General features: G+C 40.5%; 1 protein-coding gene across 2 annotated transcripts in view; it reads left to right on the plus strand.

The window, feature by feature from the left end:
* Positions 1 to 25,936, plus strand: part of MTM1 (myotubularin 1) — a 110,685-nt gene that overhangs the window by 41,113 nt on the left and 43,636 nt on the right. For both annotated transcript variants that reach the window (XM_053580162.1, XM_053580163.1), the window contains exons 5-6: positions 3,602 to 3,712; positions 7,176 to 7,277. In XM_053580162.1, coding sequence (XP_053436137.1) covers positions 3,602 to 3,712; positions 7,176 to 7,277 — 213 coding nt within the window. The remainder of the gene's footprint in view (positions 1 to 3,601; positions 3,713 to 7,175; positions 7,278 to 25,936) is intronic.

A 25,936-nucleotide genomic window follows, 5' to 3' on the forward strand; every position in this document is an offset into this window, starting at 1 on the left:
CATGGAATCCAATCAATAAGATGTTGGCTTGACCTCCTCTCCATCCCATTCCACTTCGGGCTTTTCTTATGGATCTTGGCATGTGCAACCTCGTATCATGTGTACTGGGTACATGTGTCTTATCTCCCAGATAGAGAGAGGCCCATGCAAGCAACTCTGCTTCTTATCTTCATGGACCCCCATGTGCAAGACAGTTTATGTTACTTAGAGAGAGTGAATACGTTGTTTTAGCTTGTTTGTAGTATTAACTTCTCTTTTATTTTAGGTACTTAGAGGAACAAAGGCACAGCATTGAGTTAGAATGGATCTTGGAGAATCCTTAAATATTTAATGATATTTAGATAGTGATGACTCAGATTTCCAAGGAGTTAAGCTAATTTTCCTATTCCTGGATCTTCCAGTTTGGCCTGCTGAGTTATCTGATCTTGATTGTGTCATTCAGGGAGAATGTGGCAAGTCACCTCATCAGGCTGTAGGTGCCTTTGGTCAGGAGCTGGCTGGTTCTCTCTCCTCAGTGTCCTGTTTTCTGTGTTGTGTAGGGTCAGGGCAGTCTGAGCTATAGAATTTCGTCTGCACAGGGACAGACAGCAACAAGGCTTTATTGCTACTTTTAATTCGGCTTTTGAAAACATTCTTGCTTCCATGTTGGTGTTAGAGTATCAGACTTTTCTTCAGTGCCTACTCCATGTATTTTAGGTGTAAGTGTAACATTTTTTAATACAGGCCATGGATCATCATAAATCTCAATGCAGTATAATCTAAGCATAATAAAAGATTGCCTGATAGCATGCTTTTAATAACTGGCCTGTATCGAGAAGAAAATACATTATAATATGCAGCTATATATGTACACTGTGATGAGTTTTTTTTGTTTTTTTCCCCTTGGGCATTTGGGTTTCAGCCACCTGCAGGAGGCTGGAAAATTCCTCCTTATAGGTACAAACAGAAAGACCTGTCAGATGATTGCTACAGCATATGGATCTGCTGTCTTTGCAGAGCACAATTGTGTCTTCCAAAAACTAAGATTTTCTTTGCCATAGTAATAATAATAACTTCCATTGTATTCTGGCTACCATTGACAGACACTGTGCAAGGTATTTTAAATCCATTATCCCTAATCACCCCTACTTTGCAGGTAAATGTGGCCAGGAGAATAGTAACTTGCCAAAGTTTTATCCATCTTTTGTTAGACATTTATTTGTCAAAACTCAGATTGGACCAATTTTGTCTACCTTAAGAGCTCGTGCTCTTTACACTATGGTAACTATGCTCATAGACTTCTTTGCTTTTTTATTTAAAATAATTATGAATGCACAGAACTTAGAAAAATTGTGCAGCGAAGTCTCATGTACCCAGCAACCAACTCCCCCTGATGAAGCTGTATTGCTTCCAAAGCCAGGGAGTTGATTGGTACAATATATTAACTAGACTCTGACCATGCCTAAAGTTCATCACTTGTTTTCATATAGTCACTTTGTGTGTATTTTTTTACACAATTTTTGTGGCATTTTATCCCAAGTAACCACCATCAACAATGAAGATATGGAACTGTCCCTTTACTACTAAAGAACTCACTCATGTTGTCCCTTCCCAATCCCGGACAACGGCTTTTCTGTGCTCCATTTCTACAGTTGTGTTATTTTAAGACTGTCATCCATAAGGAATCGTGCAGGGCACAACCTTGTAAGATCAGCCTTATTCACGCCACATGATGCCCTTTCTTAGGTTCTTCTAGGTTGCACACATCCCTAATTCATTCGCTTATGTTGTGGAGTGGTATTCCATGGCACACATGGCCAGTCTTATCATTTTTTTTTTTTAATTGAATCACTCTCTGTCGCCCTGGGTAGACTGATGCGATGTCCTGAGTAGCTGGGACTACAGGTGCCTGCTACACTTGGCTAGTTTTTCTATTTTTTGCTCTTACTCAGGCTGGTCTCTAACTCCTGAGCACTAAGAGATCCACCCACCTCAGCTTCCCAGAGTGCTGGAATTACAGGCGTGAGCCACCATGCCCGGCCAGTCTTACAGTTTTTGAATTTCTAGGTATCTGTAAGAGCTACATTTATATTTTATGAATAAATGCTTAGTTTTCAGATTGTATTTTAAAGAGAAAGATTTGAAATAAAGGAAGTCTGTGTTTGTATCCCTCAAAAGGGCATGTTTAAAGAATAAAAAATCAGAAAACATCTGTTTTCTTAAAAGTTTTCTTTGTCAAAGTTATCTAACATGTTAAAGAAAATTTTGGATTAAAATTGTGTAGCTTTTCATGTCTTTGTTCATATGAATACATATTTTATGTTATTGTAATCACAGGATATTTTGTATGCTGTTTTCTTCCCCACTTAAATTTATTTTTTCCATTGGCCATAATTTGAATAGTCAACTTGATGGAACAAGATGGAACTAACTAGAATTCTCTGCACCCTGATCTCCACTTGGGGCTCCACTGGACGTCTTCATGCATATGGCATTTTCCCCCTCCTGTTGACTGATAGCCACAAGTTTTTAGGACTGAGATTATTGGATGATGCATCGGACCATTTTTATGATTCTTTTGATGTGTATTCTCAGGCCTTGGCTTGAATCTCAACCCTGCTCCATATTTCCTGAACGAGCTGCTAAAGCTTTTTAAAGCTTTGGTTGCCACATCAGGAAAGAGAGACACCTCACCTACAGCTTACAGTGATAGTGAGGATAAAATGAAACAAAGCATGTAAGGTCTGTGTTGAAGTATGTGGCACAGGGAGGTATTTTGTAGATGGCAGCTGCCGCTGTTATCTCGTAGTGGTGATTGTGATATTACTTCTGTAACATGATTTCATCATGCCAGTGGTCTGTGGACCACGTGCACCCAGCATTGGATAGCAAATGATGGAGAAGTATCACTGTGCGCTCAGGCCCTCTGCTGTGGGAAACACACCCTGGCCTGAGACAAGCACAATTTCCAGATGCGTGGTGTCATCTACTGGGGGAGGCAGACATGTAAATTTGTGGTAACAAGACAGAGTGAAGCAAGCATTGTCACAGCAGTCTTGTTGTTACAGCAGTCTGAATCAACAGCCATGGAGCCTCTGAGGAGGAAGTGATTAATGTTACCCGAGTGAATTGGGAAGCAAGACTTCATTAGAGGTGATGCTTGCTGAGCCAGGGGTGAAGCCACGGGAGAACTCTGGTAGTTGGGAACGATAGCTCATTCTAAGGGAAGGGAATGCCTTGAGCAAAGCACACGGCCTGGTTGCAAAGTGTTTTGTGAAGATCAATGAAGGGGTTCACTTAGTTGAGGTGCAGAATGCTGTGGGAGAGAAGCCTACAGAAACAGGTGGAAAGTCACATCCCGGGGGCCCTGCCAGTATCTACCAAGGCGTTTAGTCTTTATTCCACAGGCAGTGCACCGTGGTAATGTTTGGGGATGCATTTTGATTGCACAATTGACGGTCCTAATGCTTGCTCTTTCACGTGTGATGTGTATCACACTTTTGTTCGTAAGGTGGTAAAAGAGCCAAGGTAAAAACACCTTGAAAGCATATGATTCTTGTAATATGTGATGTTTTCATTATACTGACGGAAATACTGACTTTCGTATTTTTGTCCATTACAGGATTCTGCTCTAATACTTGATGTTCCTCTGGGTGTGATCTCAAGAATTGAAAAAATGGGAGGCGCTACAAGTAGAGGAGAAAATTCCTATGGTCTAGATATTACTTGTAAAGTAAGAGATTCAATACTTTCTTACACAAAGAACAAGGCATGTTAGTGTTGAATTCTAGTAGAAAGTTAACGTGGGTTTGAAAAACAGTTGAAATCTCTTGTTCATCTAAGGCCTGGACGTGATTCTTCCTCAAGTGTCTGGGGAAGTAGCTCCCACATGAGTGGCCTGCTGTGGTCACCAAGTATGAGGACTCAAGCAACTGGTCGGTTTGTTAGCTTGACTGATGGGGGAAGAAAACTTTATAGATACAGTTCCTTAAACCCACTTTAGTTTTTGCTGCAGTCTGCTCCAGGTGCCCCTTCATGTCATGTGTTACCAGCTAGATTGCTTCATGCTACTATGAAGGGAAGGAAGATGAGAAGAGACTGCCCTCTGCGGGCAGGCTGTGTCCTGACCTCTAGCTACCTTTGTAACTTTGCTTAGGTAATTGTCAGAGGTATTAACATTTTGATGTAATAGTAATTGTGTACTGAAATCTGTGTCCATCCAAACACATGCTAGGTGCTTTGTATTCAGTCCTCGGCACAGCCCTCTGAGAGGGACATCTGGTAGGTGGGAAGCTTAAGGCCCAGAAGAGTTAGGTACCTTTGCTAGGATAAACTGGAAAGGCCAAGTCCCAGAAGGTTGAGTTGCTTTCAAATGTCTCGGGTGACCATGAAAGGTCCCTCTAGTGCAGGTATTAGCAAACCTTTTCTGTGAAGGGCCAGATAGCAAATATTTTAGGCTTTGTGGGCCACATAGGATTCCTGTCACATATTTTGTTTTTTCAACCCTTTTCAACATGGGAAAAACATTCCTTGTTTGAGGACCATATAAAAACTGACCTGGACTGAAGTTTTCTGGCCTCTAACCAATCCAAGTCCTTCATTCTATGGACAGAGAAACGAGGCCTGTGCTAAATGAGATTACAGCCTTTTAACCAAATTATCTTCCTAGAAACATTGATATCATAATAGTCATATTCCATTTTGTCAGGAACAGACCTGAAATTGATATAAAGGGACTCTGCTGTGGTAGGAGAAAGATGACTTGCTGTCCCATCTGACATAGGTCACCTTTCACCTGAGGTTAATAATCATAATACCACTGTATCTCTTTCTCCCCCAAAGTAGTTACAATCCCTACAAATTTGGCTATATCAGCTGTGTACATGGGGATTTCTGTTTGCCAGTGGCAACTCCCAAGCTGTAGGTATAAGTTCCAGAGGTCTTATCCAGGAACAGAGGAGAAGCTAGCCCTGATTGAGTGAATTGTTAACATGTAGGCTCCATACCAGCCCTTGCCAACCACTTGGCATCTTTCAATAAAACAAAAAAGCAAAGCAGAACCAGACTGCCACAGGAATTATCTCTCTCTCCTCCTCAGCTTAAAGACAGTGTTTTTTTTTTTTTTTTAATCAGCAATGGTGTAAGTCATGTCTTTATAGACGCCTTGTGGGAATAATGCCTTGCTAAACCAACCCTTCAGAGTCATTGCAATGGGGACATGCAGGGCTTGGAGCAGCACCATATGGCCCAGTTGTTAAAGGAGCTGAGGGTCTGAGTGGGAGACTCTTATGCCACAGGAATCTTTCCCAGATACCCTTCCCTGACCAGTCAAACTCTGAGGAGACCAGGTGGAACATGCCAGTTAGTATAGGCTCATATTTCTGGTACAGATTTGCTGATCTGCCGCCTGTGAGTCATTTGCCTTTTCTGCTTCAGTTTTCTTGTTGGCAAGAAATAATTATCTTTAATTGTATCTTAACCAGATGGCAAAAAGAAGTAATTTGAATCAACTGTGCTTTGGAACATTAAAAATAATTATTTGGATTACCACTTGATCAGAATAAATATTTATTTAGAGATGTTTGAATTTCTGGCCAAGAAGTTAAGAAAATTATGCTACAGAGTTATCATCTGACCAGTGACTATTAGGAAGAAGCTTTCTCACAGGTCCTTGAGGCCTGAGGGTCCTCAGTTGTCTAGCGTTGTACTTGTGGCTATTGTAAACCCTTTTTTTTTTAATTAAATCATAACTGTATACATTAATGCATTTATGGGGTACAATGTGCTGATATTATATACAATTTGAAATGCTTACATCAAACTGGTTAACGTATCCTTCACCTCACTTACTTAATTATTATGTTAAGACACTTATACTCTACTCCTAATAGATTTGACCTGTAAACCCTTTTAATGTGTATCATCCCACTGAAAGGATTGCCCCTTCATTTGCTCATTGCTTTGCATTGTGAATCAACAGCTATAATCACAATACTCTTGGGATGAGATGTGAACTGGTTGTTGAACTTTATTCAGTTACATGCTTTTAAAAATGAAAACAGAATCCAGGAGTTGGCAAGGCCTAGTAGATGCCATCTGTGTACAGAATGATCAATCTCGAGTCATTCATTAGCAGTCTTAGTGTCTAGTTCCCTACACATTCGTTGTTCCATTTGCAATTTGGGATATCTTATATTTGGCACACCCTTTGCTGGTCCTTCAGACCAAGGACATAGGAAGCTTTGAGAGTACTCTTGAGATAAGAAATGAAAAAGCAATTTGAAAAATACAAAGATTATAATACCCGAGAGAGCAGGTACTAGGTCTGTCGTATTCCCAAGGTCCAGCACAGTGCTCATCTTCTAAAATGAGAATGGAAAGTACAATGTTTTTGATATGTTGCCATCACTCAGTCACAGCATCGTGACTTTTTTTTTTCAAGAGACAACCTTAAAAAAATTCATCTTGAAATAAGATAGAATGTTATGTTTATATGTAATACAAATTGACATTTAAAAGAGCTTATTTGCTTTGGATTTGATTTAAAAGATAGTTTTCTTGCTTATGGGAGAGAGATGTATCAGAAAGTACCTTTAAAATCTGGTTTTGACCATTAAATTTTACTTCCTAAAAGTATAGTTAGTACTAACATGGGGCACCTTAATGTGGCTTACAAAGAACTCTGTGAGAGCAAAATTGTATAGTAAAAATATATTATTTACATTACTTGCATGCAAGCTTAAAATGCCAGTCGATTAGGGAGAAAGCTGCTGTATTTTAATGATATGTTTGACAATGTTGAGATTGTATTTGATAGCAGGTATTCTTTTGAAAAGTTGCATGAATAAAATACTGTTTTATAGTTATTCTTCAGAAACCAGCCAAAGTAGATAGATACAATAGATGATGTGAAGGGCAAGGCTTGATTTTTTTTTTCTTTTTATAAAATAAATGTTCTCATTAGCACTACTTGCTTTATCTTCTCTTTACACTGATAGCTGTGACAGGAATATTTCCAGGTGTTCTTAAAATGGATATTTCTAATTATCATATAAAACAAAGCAATTTTCTTAGTAATCTAGATTCATTGCCCTTTTAAGTAAGTTACTCTTCTCCCATAATGAACAGAAGATTTTTTGCTAACTAAAGTGACTTTATTTGAAGGCTGAACTTCAAATTTCTCCTTTGCTCCCTAGGACATGAGAAACCTGAGGTTTGCATTGAAACAGGAAGGCCATAGCAGAAGAGATATGTTTGAGATCCTCATGAGATACGCCTTTCCGCTGGCCCACAGTTTGGTAAATTCCAGAGTTCTCCTCGGTGTCAGAAGGTCCTCAAGTGCCTTCTCCGTGAAAACTGCCTGTGGGCTGGGATCCTCTTTCTTTAACTCTGTTGTGTTCCCCAGTGTAATATGCATACAGGGTTGTTTATCGACTGTGATTTAATTATTTCCAGAGGGAATAGGTCTCTCCCCTGCCAGTTTGTGCAGGATGGATTGCCCCAGGTGACTGTATATACTAAATGCTTTCAAATGCCATACAAATAATAATACAGTAGAAACTCCATAGTTGACCACCTTCCTACACTGACCACCTCAAGTTGACCTAATTTTCATAGACCAGACATGCATCATGTGTATGTATCAGCCTAGTAGGCCTAGTTCCTTATGTTGACCACCTCTGTATATTGACCAGTTTGTTACAGTCCCTTGGGTGGTCAGCTACAGATGTTCTACTGTATTTGGCAGCACCGATTTATTATGAATTTAATCAGTTACAATCTATGACTTAGTCCACAAGGTGATTCAGTCTTACACATGCCTAAAACTTTTCCTTTCTTTTCACCAAACTATTGGAATATCCTTAGTTTTACGAGATGGCTAAAATAAGCCTTTCTGTGAGTCTCATCCCTTGACAATCTTTCTTTATATACCCTTCCTTGATCTTGTCTTCTTCTCTTTTATCATGATTTGTTTGCGTCTTCTTACCCTTCTCCTCTTCTGGTTGGCTCTAAGCAAACTTGGAAGTGAGTGCCCATTAAGGGGAGAGTGAGGATATAATTCTTTAAAAACTACTGTATAAATTCCTTTATTTGAAGCATAGGATAATATACTGCAGACTATGCTGAAAGTGATGAAAGGATCTTAAGTAGAAGAGCCATGTGTTGATCACAGATGAAAATATAGCACTTGGAAACAACACACTGATTTTTGTATCGCTGTATCCAATTTCAGCTTTTTCTAAGTTTCTGATTAAATATGTGATTTTACAACTATTTCTATATTAAATTTTTAAGTCTATTAGGATAAAAAGAGTTTTATGGGAAAATATTTTTTAAATTATAATGAAAGTGAGAATGTGAATCTAATTTGTGAAAGTTCAGTTAGGAAATGTGTTTTGTCTTGGTTTATGCAAGTCTGGCCCTCAAGTATTAGAAATGTACAACGTTGCAGGTTTGAAAGAGGTAAAGCCCTAGTCCATCTCCTGCAAGGTCTTGCTCTATTAGCTATCCCCTTTCTCTGACATCTTCTAGGAAAAGACAAGTATTTGACCAACTTTCTCCTTAAACTACTGTCCCATCTCTCACTTCATTGCCAAATGTCTGGAAGGAATATTCTAGGCCTATCCTCATTTCCAGCCCCTTCATTCCTCTAGCCCATTCGAGTTTGGAGCTCATAACCTTTTACTGACCAATGCAGAGCTCATTTCCATCTTCATTCTGTTTGATCTCTCCCCAGCATTCAACATTTTGACCACCGTCTTGAAAGGCAGTGGAGACTTCCCCTCCCCAGTCCGCACCGCCTCCGTCTTTTCCTTAAATGTAAACATCTTACCGGCGCTCTACTTTCTTCTTGTTTTCACTTTACTCTCACTTTGGCTTGGTGGATTCATTTAGTCACATGACTTAATTTGTCACTGCTATGTAGATGACAGTATTTACCCCTGATATTATCTTTGAATGAGTCTAGCAAGTCTAACCCTCAGACACCTTCTCTGGAAATCTTTGAGAATCACAAACTCACTGTCGTCCTAACCTTTTTTTTTTTTTAATTTCAGGTGAATGCGAGGGTACAAACAACCAGGTCACAATATTTGCATTTGTTAGGTAGAGCCCCTCTTGTAGTTGTGTCCTGTACCCAAAAGGTGTGCCTTATACCTCTACATTGTGCCCTTTAAGTGAGAGCACAGCCATCCCACCCACCTCGTTCCCTCCTCCCAACTTGAATTGAATTGAGTTTTTCTCTTGTGTGGGAAGGTATTAGATCATCTATTGGCTGAATATTAGTATTGAGTACATTGTATATTTGATTTTCCATTCTTGTGATACTTTACTAAGAAGAATGTGTTTCACCTCCATACAGGTTAATACAAAAGATATAAAGTCTCCATCTTTTTTTATGGCCCTAACTGCTTTGCAGTTCACACAACATACTTTGTCCTATATCTCCTGCAAGTTTGAGGATCTTCAGTTGTTTAGGTGTGATAACTTGAAGGCAACTTTCTATTCTTCCCCTGCCTTGCCTTCCTTAAGCACATCAATCCCAAATCCTGTAGGTTCTACTTACTAGTAACTCTCGGCTATTTCTTCCCATTTCTACTTGTGCTTCCTACTTTGAGCCATGCTTCCAAACAGGCGTCCCTTCTTTCAGCTTCCTCCGCTTCCAACTCCTCCTGCACAGTGTTGCCAGCTGTTGTTTATTTGCTTTGTTTTAAATTTAAGTAGGATCATGTCACTGTATCACCCACCACCCCCACAAACCCCCCCCCCCATAAAAACCCAGTGGCTCTCCATGGCTACGGTGTATAGGGCAGCCACATAGGACAGCCTTGTGACCTTCTCTGTTGGGAATTTTCTGTCCCTTTTACCTGAAGTTCCCCACCACCATGCTGTCTCCTTGATGCCCATCCTCCACATACTCAGCCTTCCACATCTTGATCAATCCTAAGTTCTCTGCCATGCTTGTGCGTCCCCCAGGGGAGGGTTCTTCCCTCTCACTAGTCAGACTTTGCAGGTCCCTGTATGAGAGCACTTATCTCAGACTGCCTTGTGTAATAATGTTGGAATTGCCTGCCACACCCTGACCCAGCCTGATATATTATGAACTTAAAAGTGGGGCTCAGCCTTTCTTTCTCCCTCTAGTCTCAGCATGGTGACTTCTGCATGAGAGTTTTACAATGAAAAAGTTTTTTATTGAACTGGGCTTTAGTAGAAATTGAAGGGGAAATCACTGTATGGAAACAAACAGATGGATATTTCTGAACATTGTGAATCTAGCACCAATAGCAAGAATTCCTTGTTGCTGTCACTGGAGTCATCCACAGAGACCTTGACTTCTCAAGTCTGTGGTACTTGGCCATGTGTTTCGTATCTGTGCTGGGAATTGCTGCTTCTTCCTTTGGGAAGTCACTAAAGTAACAAAGCAGAGAGAAAATGTGAACTGAATTGCTCCTACAAAGTTTGGGGAAGGGCATTCTCTTATATTTTAATTACTAAAAGTCATCCTTAAAGAAAGTTTCAGTCAGTCACCAAAACAATAAAAGATACAGATTAAAACACTACTTTCAGAACATCAGTCCATGATTTTCAGGCCAGCATGTACATGTTTGATCAGTGAAGTTCATTTCAGAGTCCCTGTGGAAAAAAAGTACTCAGGAGGCTTAGGGCTTGAGTGCTGAGAAGGGTAGGCACCATTGCCAGAGTAGGGAAGTCAGAAAAGGATTTCATTCGTGAAACAGGTGAAAGAAAGGGAAAGGAGTAGGAACAAAAAGTTCTGCTTTGGCTGTGTGTGGCATTTCTTGTACTTTAACAGAATTGACAGCAGACCACTGCAGTTCTCCCCCACAGAAGAGTCTGGAGATGTAGATTTAGAATAGTGGTTCTTAACCTGTTGGAAATTATGGACTTCTTTGAGGATGTGATGTAAATTATAGTTTCTCTTCCCTTAAAAAATGTACTTCTGTACAAAACCTCACATAAAATTTTAGGGGATGGTTGGCCCCTCTGAAGCCCCTCTGTGGTTCCCTGGATAAGTAACACTGGAATGTAATAGAGAAGTTCAAAACCATAACCTTGGATAAGACCAGCCTGAAGGGAGTAAAAATGGGAAAGGAGCCAAGTGAGTGGTTGGAGAGGTGGAAGAAGCATCTGGAGCATGTGGTTTGTAGAGGACTGAAGGAAAGAGGGGTTCTTGGGACAGTTGTGGGTGTCACATATAGGAGGCCCAGGGAAGAGAGATCAAGAGCTCCATGAGGACCCAACTCCCTAACTATGACCTGCTTGACATTGGGACATCCATTTATTTTTTTTGTATCCCCAGTGCCTAATCCAGTGCCTGGTATAAGTTTATTGAACTTTGTTGAATTTAGGAAAATGATCTTAGGTTGGAGGGGACAGATGCCAGTTTATAGAGGTTTAAAGGGAGAGTAGATGATTTCAAAAAAGAGGTAGGAGGATGGCGCTTGTGGCTCAAAGGAGTAGGGCACTGACCCCATATGCCAGAGGTGGCGAGTTCAAATCCAGCCCCGGCCAGAAACTAAAAAAAAAAAAAAAAAAGAGGTAGGAGTAGCAGGCATGTTTAAGGAAGAATTTTTCCCCTTATAATTCAGAAAGGCGAATAAATACTATTTGTGAACAGGAGAAAGAAGCCTTGCCTCTTTTTAAGGCAAGAGAGATCTTTTCTAGAGCAGGATCCTGGAGAAGGCAGAGAGGAATGGGCTCAAGCCCAGTTTGTGGGGCAGTTTTGGAAAGGAGAAGGGACCATTATTCCTCTGAGACAGAAGGAGAAGAAAAGTTTCCAAACTGCCACAGTGGGGAATGTGAGAGTGTGCCAAAAAGGGATTTCCTGGACGCATAACCTAAGCCTGATTGCATTGAGCAATACAAAAGGCCCCTGCTTGAAAAGATCACTTTGTTAATATTATTGGAACTGTTCAGCCAACTGCAGATTATCTCTGATTTTTATTGGCATTTGAAGTCAGAAGTGAACTTGCTATTGCATCTATGAAATGGTGTCTGGAGGCCAAGTGAGCTGGGTCCCAAATCCAGCCAGGGATAAATAGACCATGAGTGGGCTTTTCTATTTCAGACCACCCCTTTGGCTCTCTCTGGCCTCCTTTCCCATTAGTATTTTCACCACTCTGTGTTTAAGTCAGGACTTACACTTCAAATTGAACTTGAGCTATTTAGCACCATTAACTTGATTGTTTCTATATTATATCAATCTGATAAGACATGCACATTTTCTTCTTTTACCTTTACTTTGATTTTCAAATGCTAGAAATTGTACTGAAATCTCATAAATTGCATGTAACTTGATACTAGTTCTATGTAAATGATAAGTTTTTATGAGAAAGGCCCGATGCGTCTGATATTCTGGTGATTTTTTTAAGGCAGAAATAAAAATTATATACGTTTGAAGAAAGCCTGTTAGATACAGAAAAGTATTTGTCAGAGTGATATGTTCAATGGCAATGTTCTTTGATTGGTTTCCTTTATTATTTGCTCATTTTCTACTCAGATGGGATAATCAGAGATAATATAAATTTTAGATAGGAGTTTTTTAAACTGTCAATCCCAACCCATTAGTCATAAAAGTTAATTTACTAGGTTTTAACCAACATTTTAAAATGGAATAGAATATAATATTAAGAGCATAACACAGAATATGGATAAGTTTCACGAAATATTTCTTTCAGATGTGTGTCATGGTGTTGAAGTACGTTGCTTACCATTAGTCATGGTCAAGTTTGAAAAACATCACCTTAGATAAGGGTAAAATAAAATTAACTTATCGGCATTACTGAAGTCACTTACATCTATCTTTACAGCTGTAGGTATATGTGCATCTTCTTGAATTTTAAGTGAAGGTTTTGAGTTTATGAATAAACTCATGGAATGTAGACTCACATAAGGGAAGTCTAGAGCTAGAAGACATAAAACCTAAGACCTGGATACCAGAGCCACTTATAGGGAGACCCAGTGAAGGGACTTGTTTGCAGAGCCTTTCAGTTCTGTGTTTGCAAGCACGTGCCATAAAGCCTGACAGCCCTGTCTGAATCTGGCTTAGTCACTTACCTGCTTGGCGACCTTGGCAGTGACATAATATTTACATGCTTCAGTGTTCTCATCTGTAATGGGAATAATAACAGTTTCTACCCTGTAGGGTTTCTGTGGGAATTAAATGTCAAGTGCTGACAACACTGCCTGGCATGCAGTAAGTGTCCAATAAATGTTGGCTATTCTATTCTTAGCACTGTGTTCCCAGCAGATATAAAGGATAAGGATGATTACAGCAACACACTTTTCCTCAAGACTATTTGTTAATAAAGCAATCATGATAGCATGTGGGACACTTTAAGCTCTTTAAGAGAAAGATGCTGTATAAAATTTAGTATTATTCTTATTAACCATTGGTTGTACCTTGATAAAGGATTTGTCAAAAGTCTTGCATTTTGGAGTATTAAATCCAGAAAGCAGTTGAAGTAAAGATGTGAGATGTGAGAGGTAGTGATAGGTAATGAATAGAATTCCTCAGAAATTGTTTTCCATTTTTTTCTTTCCATCTTCTGACCCAGCTTAGGTTTGCTGCTTTCAGGGGACCATGGCACATTCAAATTTATATTTCTGCACTTCCCATTTTCCCTTAACATTCTGGATTAAGCTCTTTGGCATCACATCTTCCTTGTTCTTCTATGAGTTGATGAGCAGTCTTATAGTTGCAAAGTTTTTGTCTTGGGTGGGGAATTTGACCTTATGTCAATCAGAACAGGCACAGATGAGGGGACTTGCTCTTGCCCTCTGTAATTTCAGGAGAGAAACAACTAGGTTGCCATGCCCGTGGCCTCCCATGGCCTGATGGTCCGAAGGCTGGAAGCAATATTTTCGCAGCAGCAGCACCTTTGGGAGCAGGGTCCATGGGCATTTGGTTTTCACAGTGTTTGCTGCTTTCTTCTTGTTGCCTAGCTTCGGCGAACCATGTCACCCCAGCACGCTTAAGCTCTTCACCATTTCTCCCTCGTGTCCTCTCTTCCTCTACCAATTATGCTGGCTTTTAAAAAGAATTGCAAAAAGATTGGTAAAGTTGATTATGGGGGTGTACATCTTTTTTGTTCATTTGAATGAGAGTTATAAATGATCCTGACAATAGAGAATTAACATAGGATGTCTTGTTCCTTTGTCTTCATCTCACAAATGAGGAGATTTTTATAAATAACTTTGAAATTTTAAAGTAGGCTGAAATTAAGTGGACCTTTACTTTCTAGACTGATTACAGAGTTAATAGATAAAAGGAAAGAAATGATTTTCCCTGGGGAATCGAGCTGAGAAGCACATGCACACTCCCCACACAGCCACACTGCTGCCCACACCTGTTCTCAATCTAGATATGGTCTTGGGGCTAAAAGGTATGTCTTAGTTTTTATATTTTCTTTTTGGCCAAGACTTCTTTTTTCCTTGAATAAACAGTAAACTTGGCTAATTGAAGGACTAATCATGTTCTAAATCTCCCTCCTTCCTGCCTCCTCTAAGACGTGGCCCTCTATTCTCTTGATCTCCTCCTCTCCACTACCTTCTCCCACTCAGCCTCTGGGTGCACTTGGTTCTCCTCCCTGCTATGCATCTCCTGAAACTGTTGTTTCAACAGGACTCTTCCCCGGCATTGCCATGTCTGTGTTCAGAATCCTAGAATTCTAGTGCAAATGTCCTTATGATAAAAGATGCCTAGTAATGGGATTGCAGGATCAAATGAGAGGTCTTATTAGAGTTCTTTGAGGATTCTCCATACTTCTTTTTAAAGAGGCTGTAATAGTTCGCAGACCTACCAACAGTGTAAAAATGTTCCCTTCTCTCCACATCCATGCCAGCATCTGCAACTTTAGGACTTTGTGATGCCAGCTATTCTCACTGAAGTTAGATATTATCTCAGGGTGGTTTTGATTTGCATTATTCAGCCATAAAAAAAGATGAATACTTTACATCTTTTGTATTAACCTGGATGGAGTTGAAGCATATTTTTCTTAGTAAAGTATCACAAGAATGGAAAAGCAGGTATCCAATGTATTCAATACTAATATGAATACATTTGATGATTTAACAGATGCCCACTAAGAGAAAAACTCAATTCAAGTTGGGGGGAGGGGAAGAGGCCAGGGGATTGGTGTGCTCCCACTTAAGGGGCACAATGTAAGGGTATATAGTACACCACTTGGGTACAGGACACAACTACAAGAGGGACTCTACCTAACAAATGCAAACATTGTAACCTGGTTGTTTGTACCCTCACATTAACCTGAAATAAAAAAAGAAGCCTAGAATTATCTGCCTGCCTGCACATCCTCAGCATCCATTCCATAACTCAGTGTGCCCAGACTTCCAGGCCTCCTTCTCAAGTAGAACTATTCTTGTGAAAGTGACTCAAGCTTTCACAAATTATAAAACATGGTAATCTGTTAGACCTTAACAGATTCTTAACCACCTCATTCTTTCAAAGTTGTGGTTCTTAAATTTTGAGTAGATACAAAAGAATATTTATAAAATATATGTAAAATACAAAGAATATTGATTTTTTTTTTTTTTTGAAACAAAGTCTCACTCCACTGCCCCGAATAGAGTGTCATGGTGTCATAGCTCATAGCAACCTCAAACTCTTGGGCTAGGTCAGCAGTTCTCAACCTGTGGGTCATGACCCCTTTGGGGGTCGAACAACCCTTTCACAGGGGTCAGCTAAGACCATCCTGCATATCAGATATTTACATTACGATTCATAACAGTAGCAAAATTACAGTTATGAAGTAGTAAGGAAAATAATAATTTTATGGTTGGGGGTCACCACAACATGAGGAACTGTATTAAAGGGTCGCGGCATTAGTTTGCAGTCCCAAATTAGGAAGGTTGAAAACCACTGGGCTAGGTGATCCTCTTGCTTCAGCCTCTGAGTACCTGGGACTACAGGCACTTGCCACAATGCCCAGCTGCTTTTTCTATTTTCAGTAAAGATGGGGTCTCCCTCTTGCTCAGGCTGGTCTCAAACTTTTGAGCTCAAGCAGTCCACCCGCCTCGGCCTCCCAGAGTGCTAGGATTACACACGTGAGCTACCGTGCCCGGCCTGTAAAGAATAGTGACTGATGGGGCCTGCCTTTGTTGGTCAAGATGCATGCTGGCCAGCTGCTTCACTTTTATCTTCTTCTTCATCTGGGCCTAATCTGCTGAGTTTTGTTTTCTATAATTATATTTTTCAATTATAGAAGTTATATTTGATTCTTTTTTTTTCAGATTTGTTTGGCCATTATTTATAATCTCTTTTTCTCTATTCAAATTTTTCACTCCCTCTTTTACTTCTGAAAGCACATTAAACATAGTTTATAGTATGCATCTGATCATTACAGTACCCAAAGTCTTTACGGCCTCTTCCCACCATAGGCATGTGTGGTTTTGCCAGCTTGCAGTGCTCAGTTTTTGGCACATTTGATCGTGATTGCCTGTGAACACCTACTCCTTAGAATTTTGTCTATGGGAATACTCTGAGGCTGGGATTGAGACAGTTCTACCAAAAGAGGATTTGTGTTTCCTTTTGCCAGGTATCTTGAGGCACTACTGGTTTGGGACGGCTATAAACTGAATTCTCCAGTTGATATTTTGGGGACCATCCAACTTTTGTGAGTTTTGGCTACAAATTCCTTGAGAGTTGACTTGTGGCTGAGGATTTCCAGTGGGGATGGTGATAGGGATTTTTTTCTTCTCTTGCTCAACACCAATAATCTGGACAGGCACATGTAAATTCTCCGGAGTGCCCAGGTGGTTGTTTCCCTTCATCCTTCCCCTGAGCTGTAGCAGTGAGATTTCCAATTTGACTCCCCATCTGGGGTGGTCCCAGGCCTTTGGGTCCTATCTCCTGTCCCCCAAGAGGCCACGGAAGCCAGTTCTGTGAGTGTCCTGAAGGTGCAAGCCAGTGCGTTCCTCTTGCTCTCTGTGTGCCTGTTTGCAGTTTGGTTTGGGCTTCTGAGTATTTATTCTGCCCTTGAAGCTCATTAGTGCATTTTAAAAACATTTCTGTTATATTTAGCATTTTGAGATGTTTTCAGCAGAAGTCTCATTATAGCCTGTAGACCATCACATTTCCAGACACTTCTCCCTTTTATTGTGAAACTACACTTTCTGTGTAGCTGCTGAGACATACAGTCTCCTGCTCCTTGTACCTTTCTTGATACTTTTCTGGTTCTTCTGCTCCTTCTGCCGTATAAAGGTGGGTTTTCTAGAAAAGTCTATTCTCCTTCTCCTCCTTGCTCTGTGGTACCCCATCAGCAGTCTTTCTCTCTCTCTCATGTCTACCAGCATTACCTTTTGGAGCGTAACTTCCAAACCTATAGTTTCTTATTTCCTGGAAGGTGCTACCTAACCTTAACAACACCTAAAGGTTTGTTTAAAATGACCCTCACATTTCCCCAAAACTTAACCCTTTGCATTGCGGGTCACACTTAATGGGATTGCCCTCTTCCTCTTCATTCACATCTGAAATCAAGGTCATCAGTGGTTTCCCTGTTCCTTAACATTTATTAAATTATTCCTCCCCATCCCAACTAGCTGAGGTCTTCATCTCCTCTCTTCTGAACTGCTGGAGTAATGCTTCTCCTAGTTTTCTGACCCCATTCTGCCTCCCATCTATCCCTCCTGTGCCTTCAGACAGATTAACCCCCACCCTGACTGCTTCATTCCTTTCCCACCAAAGCTTCAGTGTCCCCCACTTTCTGCATGCATAGGTACCTTTGTCCCTTGCACAGTGTAGCCCCCCCCACACCTTTTTTTATCCCTCATATTCAGTAAGATGAACGTGGACTGAGCTGTTTGCTGAGGCCATATATTCTGAGTTTGGCCACCATTTGAGCCTTTTGTTGTTGTCATTATCATGTCCAACCTCGTCTTCACCTTCCGGGGTAGCTCAAATGCAATCAATGTCCGTCCAGGCCCATCTGTCCCACAATAACCGGGGCCTTCCCCTCTCCCTCTCGTGGTGCTTGCTCTTTCCTGCTTATGTGATCAGTAGTTGGTCTGGCCTCTCTTCTCTGAAGGATTTCTAACTCCTAAAGACAGTGGCCATGTCTTTTTCTCCACCAGTACTCTTTTTCCTGTTGGTAAATATTGATTGAGTGAATATATGGAAGTAAATAGAGTGAACGAATAGGAAGCAGGAGCAACCGAGCCATCAATAATAATAATCTGCTGTTTAGAAAGAGGATTTAGTCAACAAGCCTTTACCTCTAATTTAACATTTAAATAGCTAATATATGGCCATGATTGAAAATTCGGGAAGCCTAAAGGGTATACAGTAGAAACATCTCCTTCTGAGCACACTTCAGCCACCTAGCTCCCCTCCACACAGATGTCCAGGGTTTTCCATCTCGTCCATCTCCAGCCAGGGAGACTTGAGCCCTCTCACCCTCGTGGTGCTGCGCTGTGTATGCTCTCCTACGCCGTGGTTTTCTCACTTACCAAGAGATGCTTTCTAATGAATGGGCTTCTTCACTCTATTTATCTCTGCTCTGTTGAACCCATTTCCAGTCGTTTATATAAATACTGCGGTGACTCACCTTGCATATACATTGAATGTGATCAAGTATATCGTAGGCTAAATTCTTAGAATCAGTGATGTTGCCACATTCCCCTTTATAGAAGTACTGGTTTTTGCTCCCACATGCCACCCGTCAGAGGGCCTGTTTGCAGACATCCTGGGGCTGCTGTCACAAATAGCTTAAAAAACACAAGTCTGTCATATTGCAGTTTTGCAGGTTAGAGTCCCAAATGGATCTCACTGAGCTAAACTCAAGGTGTCGGAGGGTCTCCTTCTCCAGGCTGTAGGGAAGAATCCTTTCCCTGCCTCTTCTAGGTTGTAGAGGCCACCACAGCCCTTGTCTGTGGCCCTCATCCTCCATCCTTAGAGCCAACAGTGGGTCAAGGCCTCCTTATGCTGATCACTCTTGACTTTGCTTCCCTCATCACTTTTTGACCTCCATCTAAAAGAGCTCTTGTGATGATTACATTAGGCACACCCAGCTGATCCAGGGTAATCGCCCTATCTTAAGATCAGCTGATTCACAATGATAATTCCATCTGCTATCTTAATTCCTCACTGCCATTTATGGTACATACATAACACAGGTTTCAGGGATTAGGACACGGACATCTTTGGGAGGTCATTATTCGGCTTACCATGCCAACCCAATATGTTTTCTAAATTTTTGATCTTTGCCAATATAATAGATTAAAATGTATCTTTAAAGTTTTATTTTCTATTTATCTTACTTGAGTAAAGTTGAATATCCTTAGTTTTGAGCTCTGTGAACTCATATTTCTCTATTCTCTGTATCTTCTGCCTATTTTTCTTTTGGGTTTTGGTTTCTTTGTTGGTGCTTATGGGTATTCTTTATGTAATAGCTATAGTGACATGTAAAGAGTTGTAAATATTTTCCCCCTATGTATTTTGACGTTGTGGTGGATTTTGCTATGGAGAACTTTTTATATTTATTTGGTGGTAAAATTTACTGAGAGTATGTCTTGGGAGTCCCTAAGAACACCTTGAGGTGCAGTGATTCATAGGAATACTAAGGACTCAGCATATGATTTATTATGGCAAAAAGATACAAAGCAAACCAGCGAAGGGAAAAGGCACAAGCTTCCAGAATTTTCTTCCAATGGAGTCAAATAGGATGTACTTAATTCCTTCAGGAACAAATTGTCACATCACATTTGAGATATTGCCAACTGGGGAAGCTCATGAGAGGCTTGGTGTGTGCAGTTTTTATTGAGGTATGGTCATATGGGCACCCACCACCTAGCACATATCAAAATTCCAAACTCCCAGAAAGAAAGCAGGAGTTCACCATAAGCTATATCATTTATACAAACATTTCAAGCACAGGAAACCACTCCTACCAGTTAGGGAATTCTGGGAACACTCCTGAAATCCATATTGCCAGGTGCTAGCCAAGGGCCGTCCATTTAAGCGGGCCTTTCTTAGGAGAACAACATCAGGACAGCAGTGCTAATTCTTTTCTGCATGCTTTTCTTAAATAGCTTCTGGATTTTGTATCCCAGTCAGGAAAGTCTTCCCCTACTCGAGACATACAAAAGAATTATTGCATGTTCCTGTAGTACTTTGGTTTCTTTTTTAAGATTTGAATATTTGAACAATTTAGAATTTACTTGGAGTTAAAGTATAAGATATGATCCAACTCCTTCTTCCCCTCTTGTTACAGCATCATTTGTTGACTAGACTGATGCTTAGTAATACCACTTTTATCTTACACTGAATTCTCTGTGTATTTGGTTTTATTTCTAAGTGTTTCTCTTCTTGCATCAGTGGTTTTATTCATGCCCCCAGTAACACCCTTCTAACTGTTGAAACTTTTTAAGATGTTGCAATGTCTGGTAGGGCAAGCCCCTCTGTGTTTCTCTTCTCTTCGCTCCTCTCCTCCCCATTCTGGCTTAGGCAATTATGGAATGCCTACATTATGGCTAGACTCAGAGAGCTAGAGCTCATACCCACTTCCTGTCCCCAAGGAGTACCACTTTCCTGGGTACTGGGGAAGAACAGACGCATATGATTCAGGATGTCATGGGAGCATAAAGCAAGGGTTCCTAGAAGAGGCAGATTTGGAAAAATGAGTAGGAGCATGTGCCAGGTAGAAATGGAGGAATGTTCTGTGGCAATGCTAATAGTAGATTCACACGTGGTTTGTTGTCCAGGAATACAGTGTGTGTGGGGGAACTGGAGGGGAAGGCTGGGCCAGAGCTTGCAGAGCTTAGCATACCCCCCTGCCCCCTGAGAAGTTTTGATTTTAATCTCAAGATGAGGGGAGCCACATAAGAGTTCTAAGCTGGACCATGTCGTGATTAGATTTCTATTTCAAAAGATTACTTGGGCTGCAGCGTGTAGGGTAGGTGGAAGAGGGAAGAGTGGAGGAGGGAGGAAGAACATTTCTGAAGGACCTTTTTTTTTTTTTTCTTTTGAGATGGTTTCACTCTGTTGCCTACACTGTAGTGCAGTGACATCATTATAGCTCACTGCAACCTCAAGCCCCTGGGCTTCAAGCAATCCTTCTGCCTCAACCTCCCAAGTAGCTGGTACTCCAGGCCTGCAATACCATGCCTGGCTAATTTTTCTATTTCTAGAAAGATAGGGATTCACTATGTTTTTCAGGCTGGTGTTGAATGCCTGGGCTCAAGCAATCCTCCCATGTCAGCCTCCTGAGTAGCCGGGACTACAGGTGCCACCCCACCTACCGATTTTTTTTTTAGTAGAGATGGGGTCTCATTATGTTGCCCCAGCTGGCCTCAGACCTCAGCCTCCCAAAGTACTAGGATTATAGGCATGACCCACCATTCTAGCCTTATTCCTAGGGATTTTTGCTAGTCACCTCAGTCTGTGATGATGAGGACTTGAAATGGGACAAGAGAGAGAATGGGTTTGTGAAAGATTTAGATGGTAAGATCCATAGAATTTGGTGATTTACTGAATTTAGTTATGACGTTAGTTATGGGGAGGGACTGGATGAAAGCTAGGGAGGAATCCAGCTTATAGAACCAGATCGATGGTGAGGCCAGTGGTTGAGGTTATAGAAGAGAGTGAAGAAGAGGCTGAGTTGTAGGTGACCGTGGGACAACCAGGTGTAGATAAAGGAAGCAGGTGACTACAGAGACCCAGAGCTCTGGCCTGGGGGAGACATTTATTTGGTAGGCCTGGATGTGATCATTGGCATTTTCGTAGATGTGGCCAAAATTGCCAAGAGAAAGAATTACAGTGAGAAGAGGTGTAGCATATGAACTCTGAGAAATGTCAGCCTTCAATGATTATGATTGTGGACAGGTCGTAAAGAATGTTCTTTTTCAAAATGCTTTAAGTGACATTTCAAAGGGACTTTTATGGCCCTTTTCCGAATAAACAAATATATACATTTATGTATGAAAGTAACCATCACCTAGGAATATCAAGCCATTTTCCCCAAGGTTGTGGGTTTAGTCAGTGGTATAAATAGGATTAGGAGAGTTATTTATGCAAATGGAAGTACAAATGGTAATTTATGTGCTAGTTGCTTCTGACCTATGAAACTTAGGTCAGGTTTTTGGAATAACTGCATCAAAACTGACTTAAATGAACTTACTTTGTCAAGTTCTGTGAAATACACTGAAAGCATTATGTACCATTAAGGTGTTAGAATTATATACTTTGCCAAATTTCAGTACCTCTTATGGTTCTTTATAATTTTAGGTTTTTCCTCCATTTTTTCCTTCAATGACAAGGTCTTATTTCTGAAGTATAACCTAAAAGGTAAAAATGGTACACATTATTGCACCATTCTATGACAGATGGAAGCTTTAAAAAAGGTATCTTCAGTTTGAGAAATCATTAGGGGAAAAAAGTGATCATTTAAATTGCTATTGAAACTTTGCAAAAGTCAATTCAAAAAGAAACAGTGAGTGGTTCCCTAAAGTTTGAAGGTTAGCTATTTGGAGACTTAAGTTTGTTTATGTCATTGGGATATTCTCATCTTTCTGAAAATCATGTCCATCAATGACTGTGCCATTGCATGGTGGGTGGCATCATTTGAAAGCACTTTTGAATGTACGTAGCTTGTTAATTTATTCCCCTGATCATGCAGTGAAGAGGTCTTGAAACAGTGAAGACAGCTCTTCTTCCTTAGAGGAAACTCAGGAATCGATCAACATTTATAGATTCTACTAAACAAACAAAAAAAATCTAATCAAATTAGTGCATCTTTATATAAGTGCCATTTAAAAATAATGGCTAATTAAGTGAAGGCTAAACTCTGTCTTCATTTCAGTGCCTTTCTCCCCACAAGACACAACAATGATAAATGCAGCTGAATTAAAATGACAAGATCTATTCCCTATGTCAGAGCTGTTTTTATCCCTGGTGTGAAATCAGAGATTTTCGTCTCAACTTTGTCCTTTAACATTTTTCAAATGTTACATGGTGCTATATTTAATAAAAAAAATGCTCATGATTGCTTTTTTTAAAGTCTCCATGCACAGTATCTCTTGACTAGTAGGAATCTGAATTGATGAAATGCCCAAATACTAATATAGAGCAAAATAAAGACCCACTTACTAGGGGAGGGGAGGGAGTGGACATTTCAACGTGTATATTTTCTGACGTCAGTTTCTTCATTTTGATTTTGTACTCTAGTAATATAAGATGTTAACATTGAGAGAGGTTGGGCAAAGAGTCATTTCCTGTGAATCTATAATCATTTCAAAATAACTTTTTAAAAAAGGGTGCAGCAACCCCCTTAATAGCTGTACCACACAGAACCCTAAGCAAGATTCCTAAGGGTTCTGGTGTATTCCATGTGGCCCTTGTAGGACCAGGGGAGTAGGGGAGTCACCCCCTAGATATTCTGGTTCCTTAGGGGGTGAGAGGGACACAGGCATCCACTGGCATGTGGGAAAAGCAGCCCTGCTGAGCCCAGACTCTGAGGCAGGGCCCTGGCTGAGGACCAGGCCCTTGAAGAAAGCCACGTAGGGCGACTGAAGCATCAACTGAAAGCTATGCTTGGCAGATACTGCCTCTTCCAAGACTTGGTTATATCAGGGCCGAATCGTTCTTGCGTCTTCCGTGGGCAATGAAATGAAATGAGCACTTGCACAGGTTCAAGGGATGGACTTTATCATTACCACCCAGCAAACAAGACTCCTGTGAGATGGGTTCAATGGAACAACTCTAGAACCAGTTCTCTCTGTGCAGCTTCAGTTTCCCAAATTAAGGGTCAAAACTGACCCTAGGTTATATTTAGGAGTAATTACTGAAAATGTCAGTGCACTAATATAATGCTAAAAAACTCAAAGGCTTAAAAGACTATTTTGTCTAGAGAAGAAAGGACAGCTAAAAACCTCTAAATGACACGTAACCCATTAACTTTAGGTTTTAACACTTTTCAGACAGTAGCTTTAATTAGGCTTGTAACAAGTTACCCCTTGTAGGGGATTTTACACTTTTGAATAATGAATGTATTTTGGCATCCTCACTTTAATACTTACTATTTTCGTGTTTTTGTAATAATCCACATGTATGTTACTCTGAGAGCTTGCATTTTAAAATCCTTGCTTTTCTTCTTATCTGAATCTTTAAGGAAAAAAAGAAAAATGAAAATATCTGGGAATGTAAGTTCTGCTACATTCAGTTTTAGAAAATGTCAGCATTGGCTCTTTTAGAACACTTATTTCAGTTGAGCCAAGCAGTTGGTGGAATACTTAGTTTTGAAAGAAAGACACAACATTAAACACTAACTAGTAATGCTTTTGAAAAATGTTTTTCTGTAATTGTAAGCTAACTTATTTGAATGGCAAAAATAGTGTTTTAAAGCATCTGGTCTTTTCCACCCTAAGCTTCAGTGCAATACACATATTCGATGTGTTACTATATATTTCATGATCCAAAATATTAGTATTGGCTTTTGTGTGAGTCTTATATTTCCTGAAATATCTGGGGTCCAAGTCTGGCTCTTAACATCAAGAATAAACTGGGAGCTGTTCCAGTCACCAACTTCCCACAGATATGTTTCAGGGTAAAGGTTCCCAGTTCATTGACTCATCTTGGACATTATTCAGAATGTGACATGTCATTGTAGAAGTGATCTCATGAGAGAGGCCACCTGTAGGTACCATGGGGACATTGTCTCATTCTCATATAAAAGAAAAATGGCATTGCTTCTGTTTGAGTTCTCTTAAATATATTAAGGGAGTTATTGAGATAATTTTGGGCCATATAGCTTTCATCTTCTGCAAACAATTTTATAACAGTGATTTTCATATGAGATATCTGAGAATGCTTGAAGCGAAAAAAGGTACTTTAATATTAATGATTGAGAAATAGTAATTTAGGTTGAAAATGATGCATGTAAGTTAATGAGTACTGACAGCATTACTATATATAATGATTTGTCTGGAGAGTTTCATCTGGGCCTTTAAGAATTTTTTCCTTTGTTCTTAAAAGGCTACCATATTCATTTGAACTTCTTGGGAAAGATGCAAATGACTAAAAACAAGTAAACAAAAACCACATTGAGTTCAGAAGCTTATTTCAAGAAAGCCAGGTCTAGGTTTTACTCTGAAGTCAGTAGCAGTATAGTGTATGTCTCAACCCATCTGCAATCTCCAACTATATCCACAGAACAGCATTCAGCAAGGCTGAGGATTTCCCTGTGCCAGGTACTGACCAGTGTAGTGTCGGATGTTCAAGGTGATGGCTGATCATCAAGAGAATACTTAAGGGTTGTTTGTAGATTCTGTTTATGCGTAAAGGAGTCCACCAAATATTTTAGTGCTGTTTTCACCAAAAGTCCGTCTGTCTTTGTGGTAAACTTCAGTTAACGGGAATCACTTGTTTTCCCCAGGGGTACTGAATAATTAAGCATTGCTCGTGGATTCGGCGCCAGGCTAAAGTCTTAGCGAATTGCTGAGCTCGGTCAGCAGCATCACTAGCTTGGGACCAGCATGCTGTCCATCTGGAATAAAGAACACTTGGCCCCAGTGCTGCCAGAATTGAGACCTGTTGAGGAAGTTTGACAACCCCGAGAACATGTTCTTGATCAGTTTTTACCTTAACCCTCTTGCCATTCGAATACAGATGCTGCTAACTGATGCTGTCCAGTAATGCTCTGTTTTGTAGGGGAGGGAACACTGGTATTCAAGGCAATAGGCTGATAACAGGGAAAATGGGTGACGAGGGAGATAACCCAGAAAAAAGCATCCAGACACAGCGCCTCTAGAGGAAGCGGTTGTGCGGGGACTGTGTGGGCGTCATGCTCTCACTCCGTCAGCACATGTGCGTTCTGTCTGCCACGGGCCAGGTGCTATTGTGATCACGGGGATAAAGGATGTGAACTACGCAAGCATGTGCCTTCATGGGGCCCGTGTGCCAGGGGAGAGGACAGGGACTGCAGCAGTC

This window comes from Nycticebus coucang, chromosome X (genome assembly GCF_027406575.1).
Source record: "Nycticebus coucang isolate mNycCou1 chromosome X, mNycCou1.pri, whole genome shotgun sequence".
NCBI classification, from domain to species: Eukaryota; Metazoa; Chordata; class Mammalia; order Primates; family Lorisidae; genus Nycticebus; species Nycticebus coucang.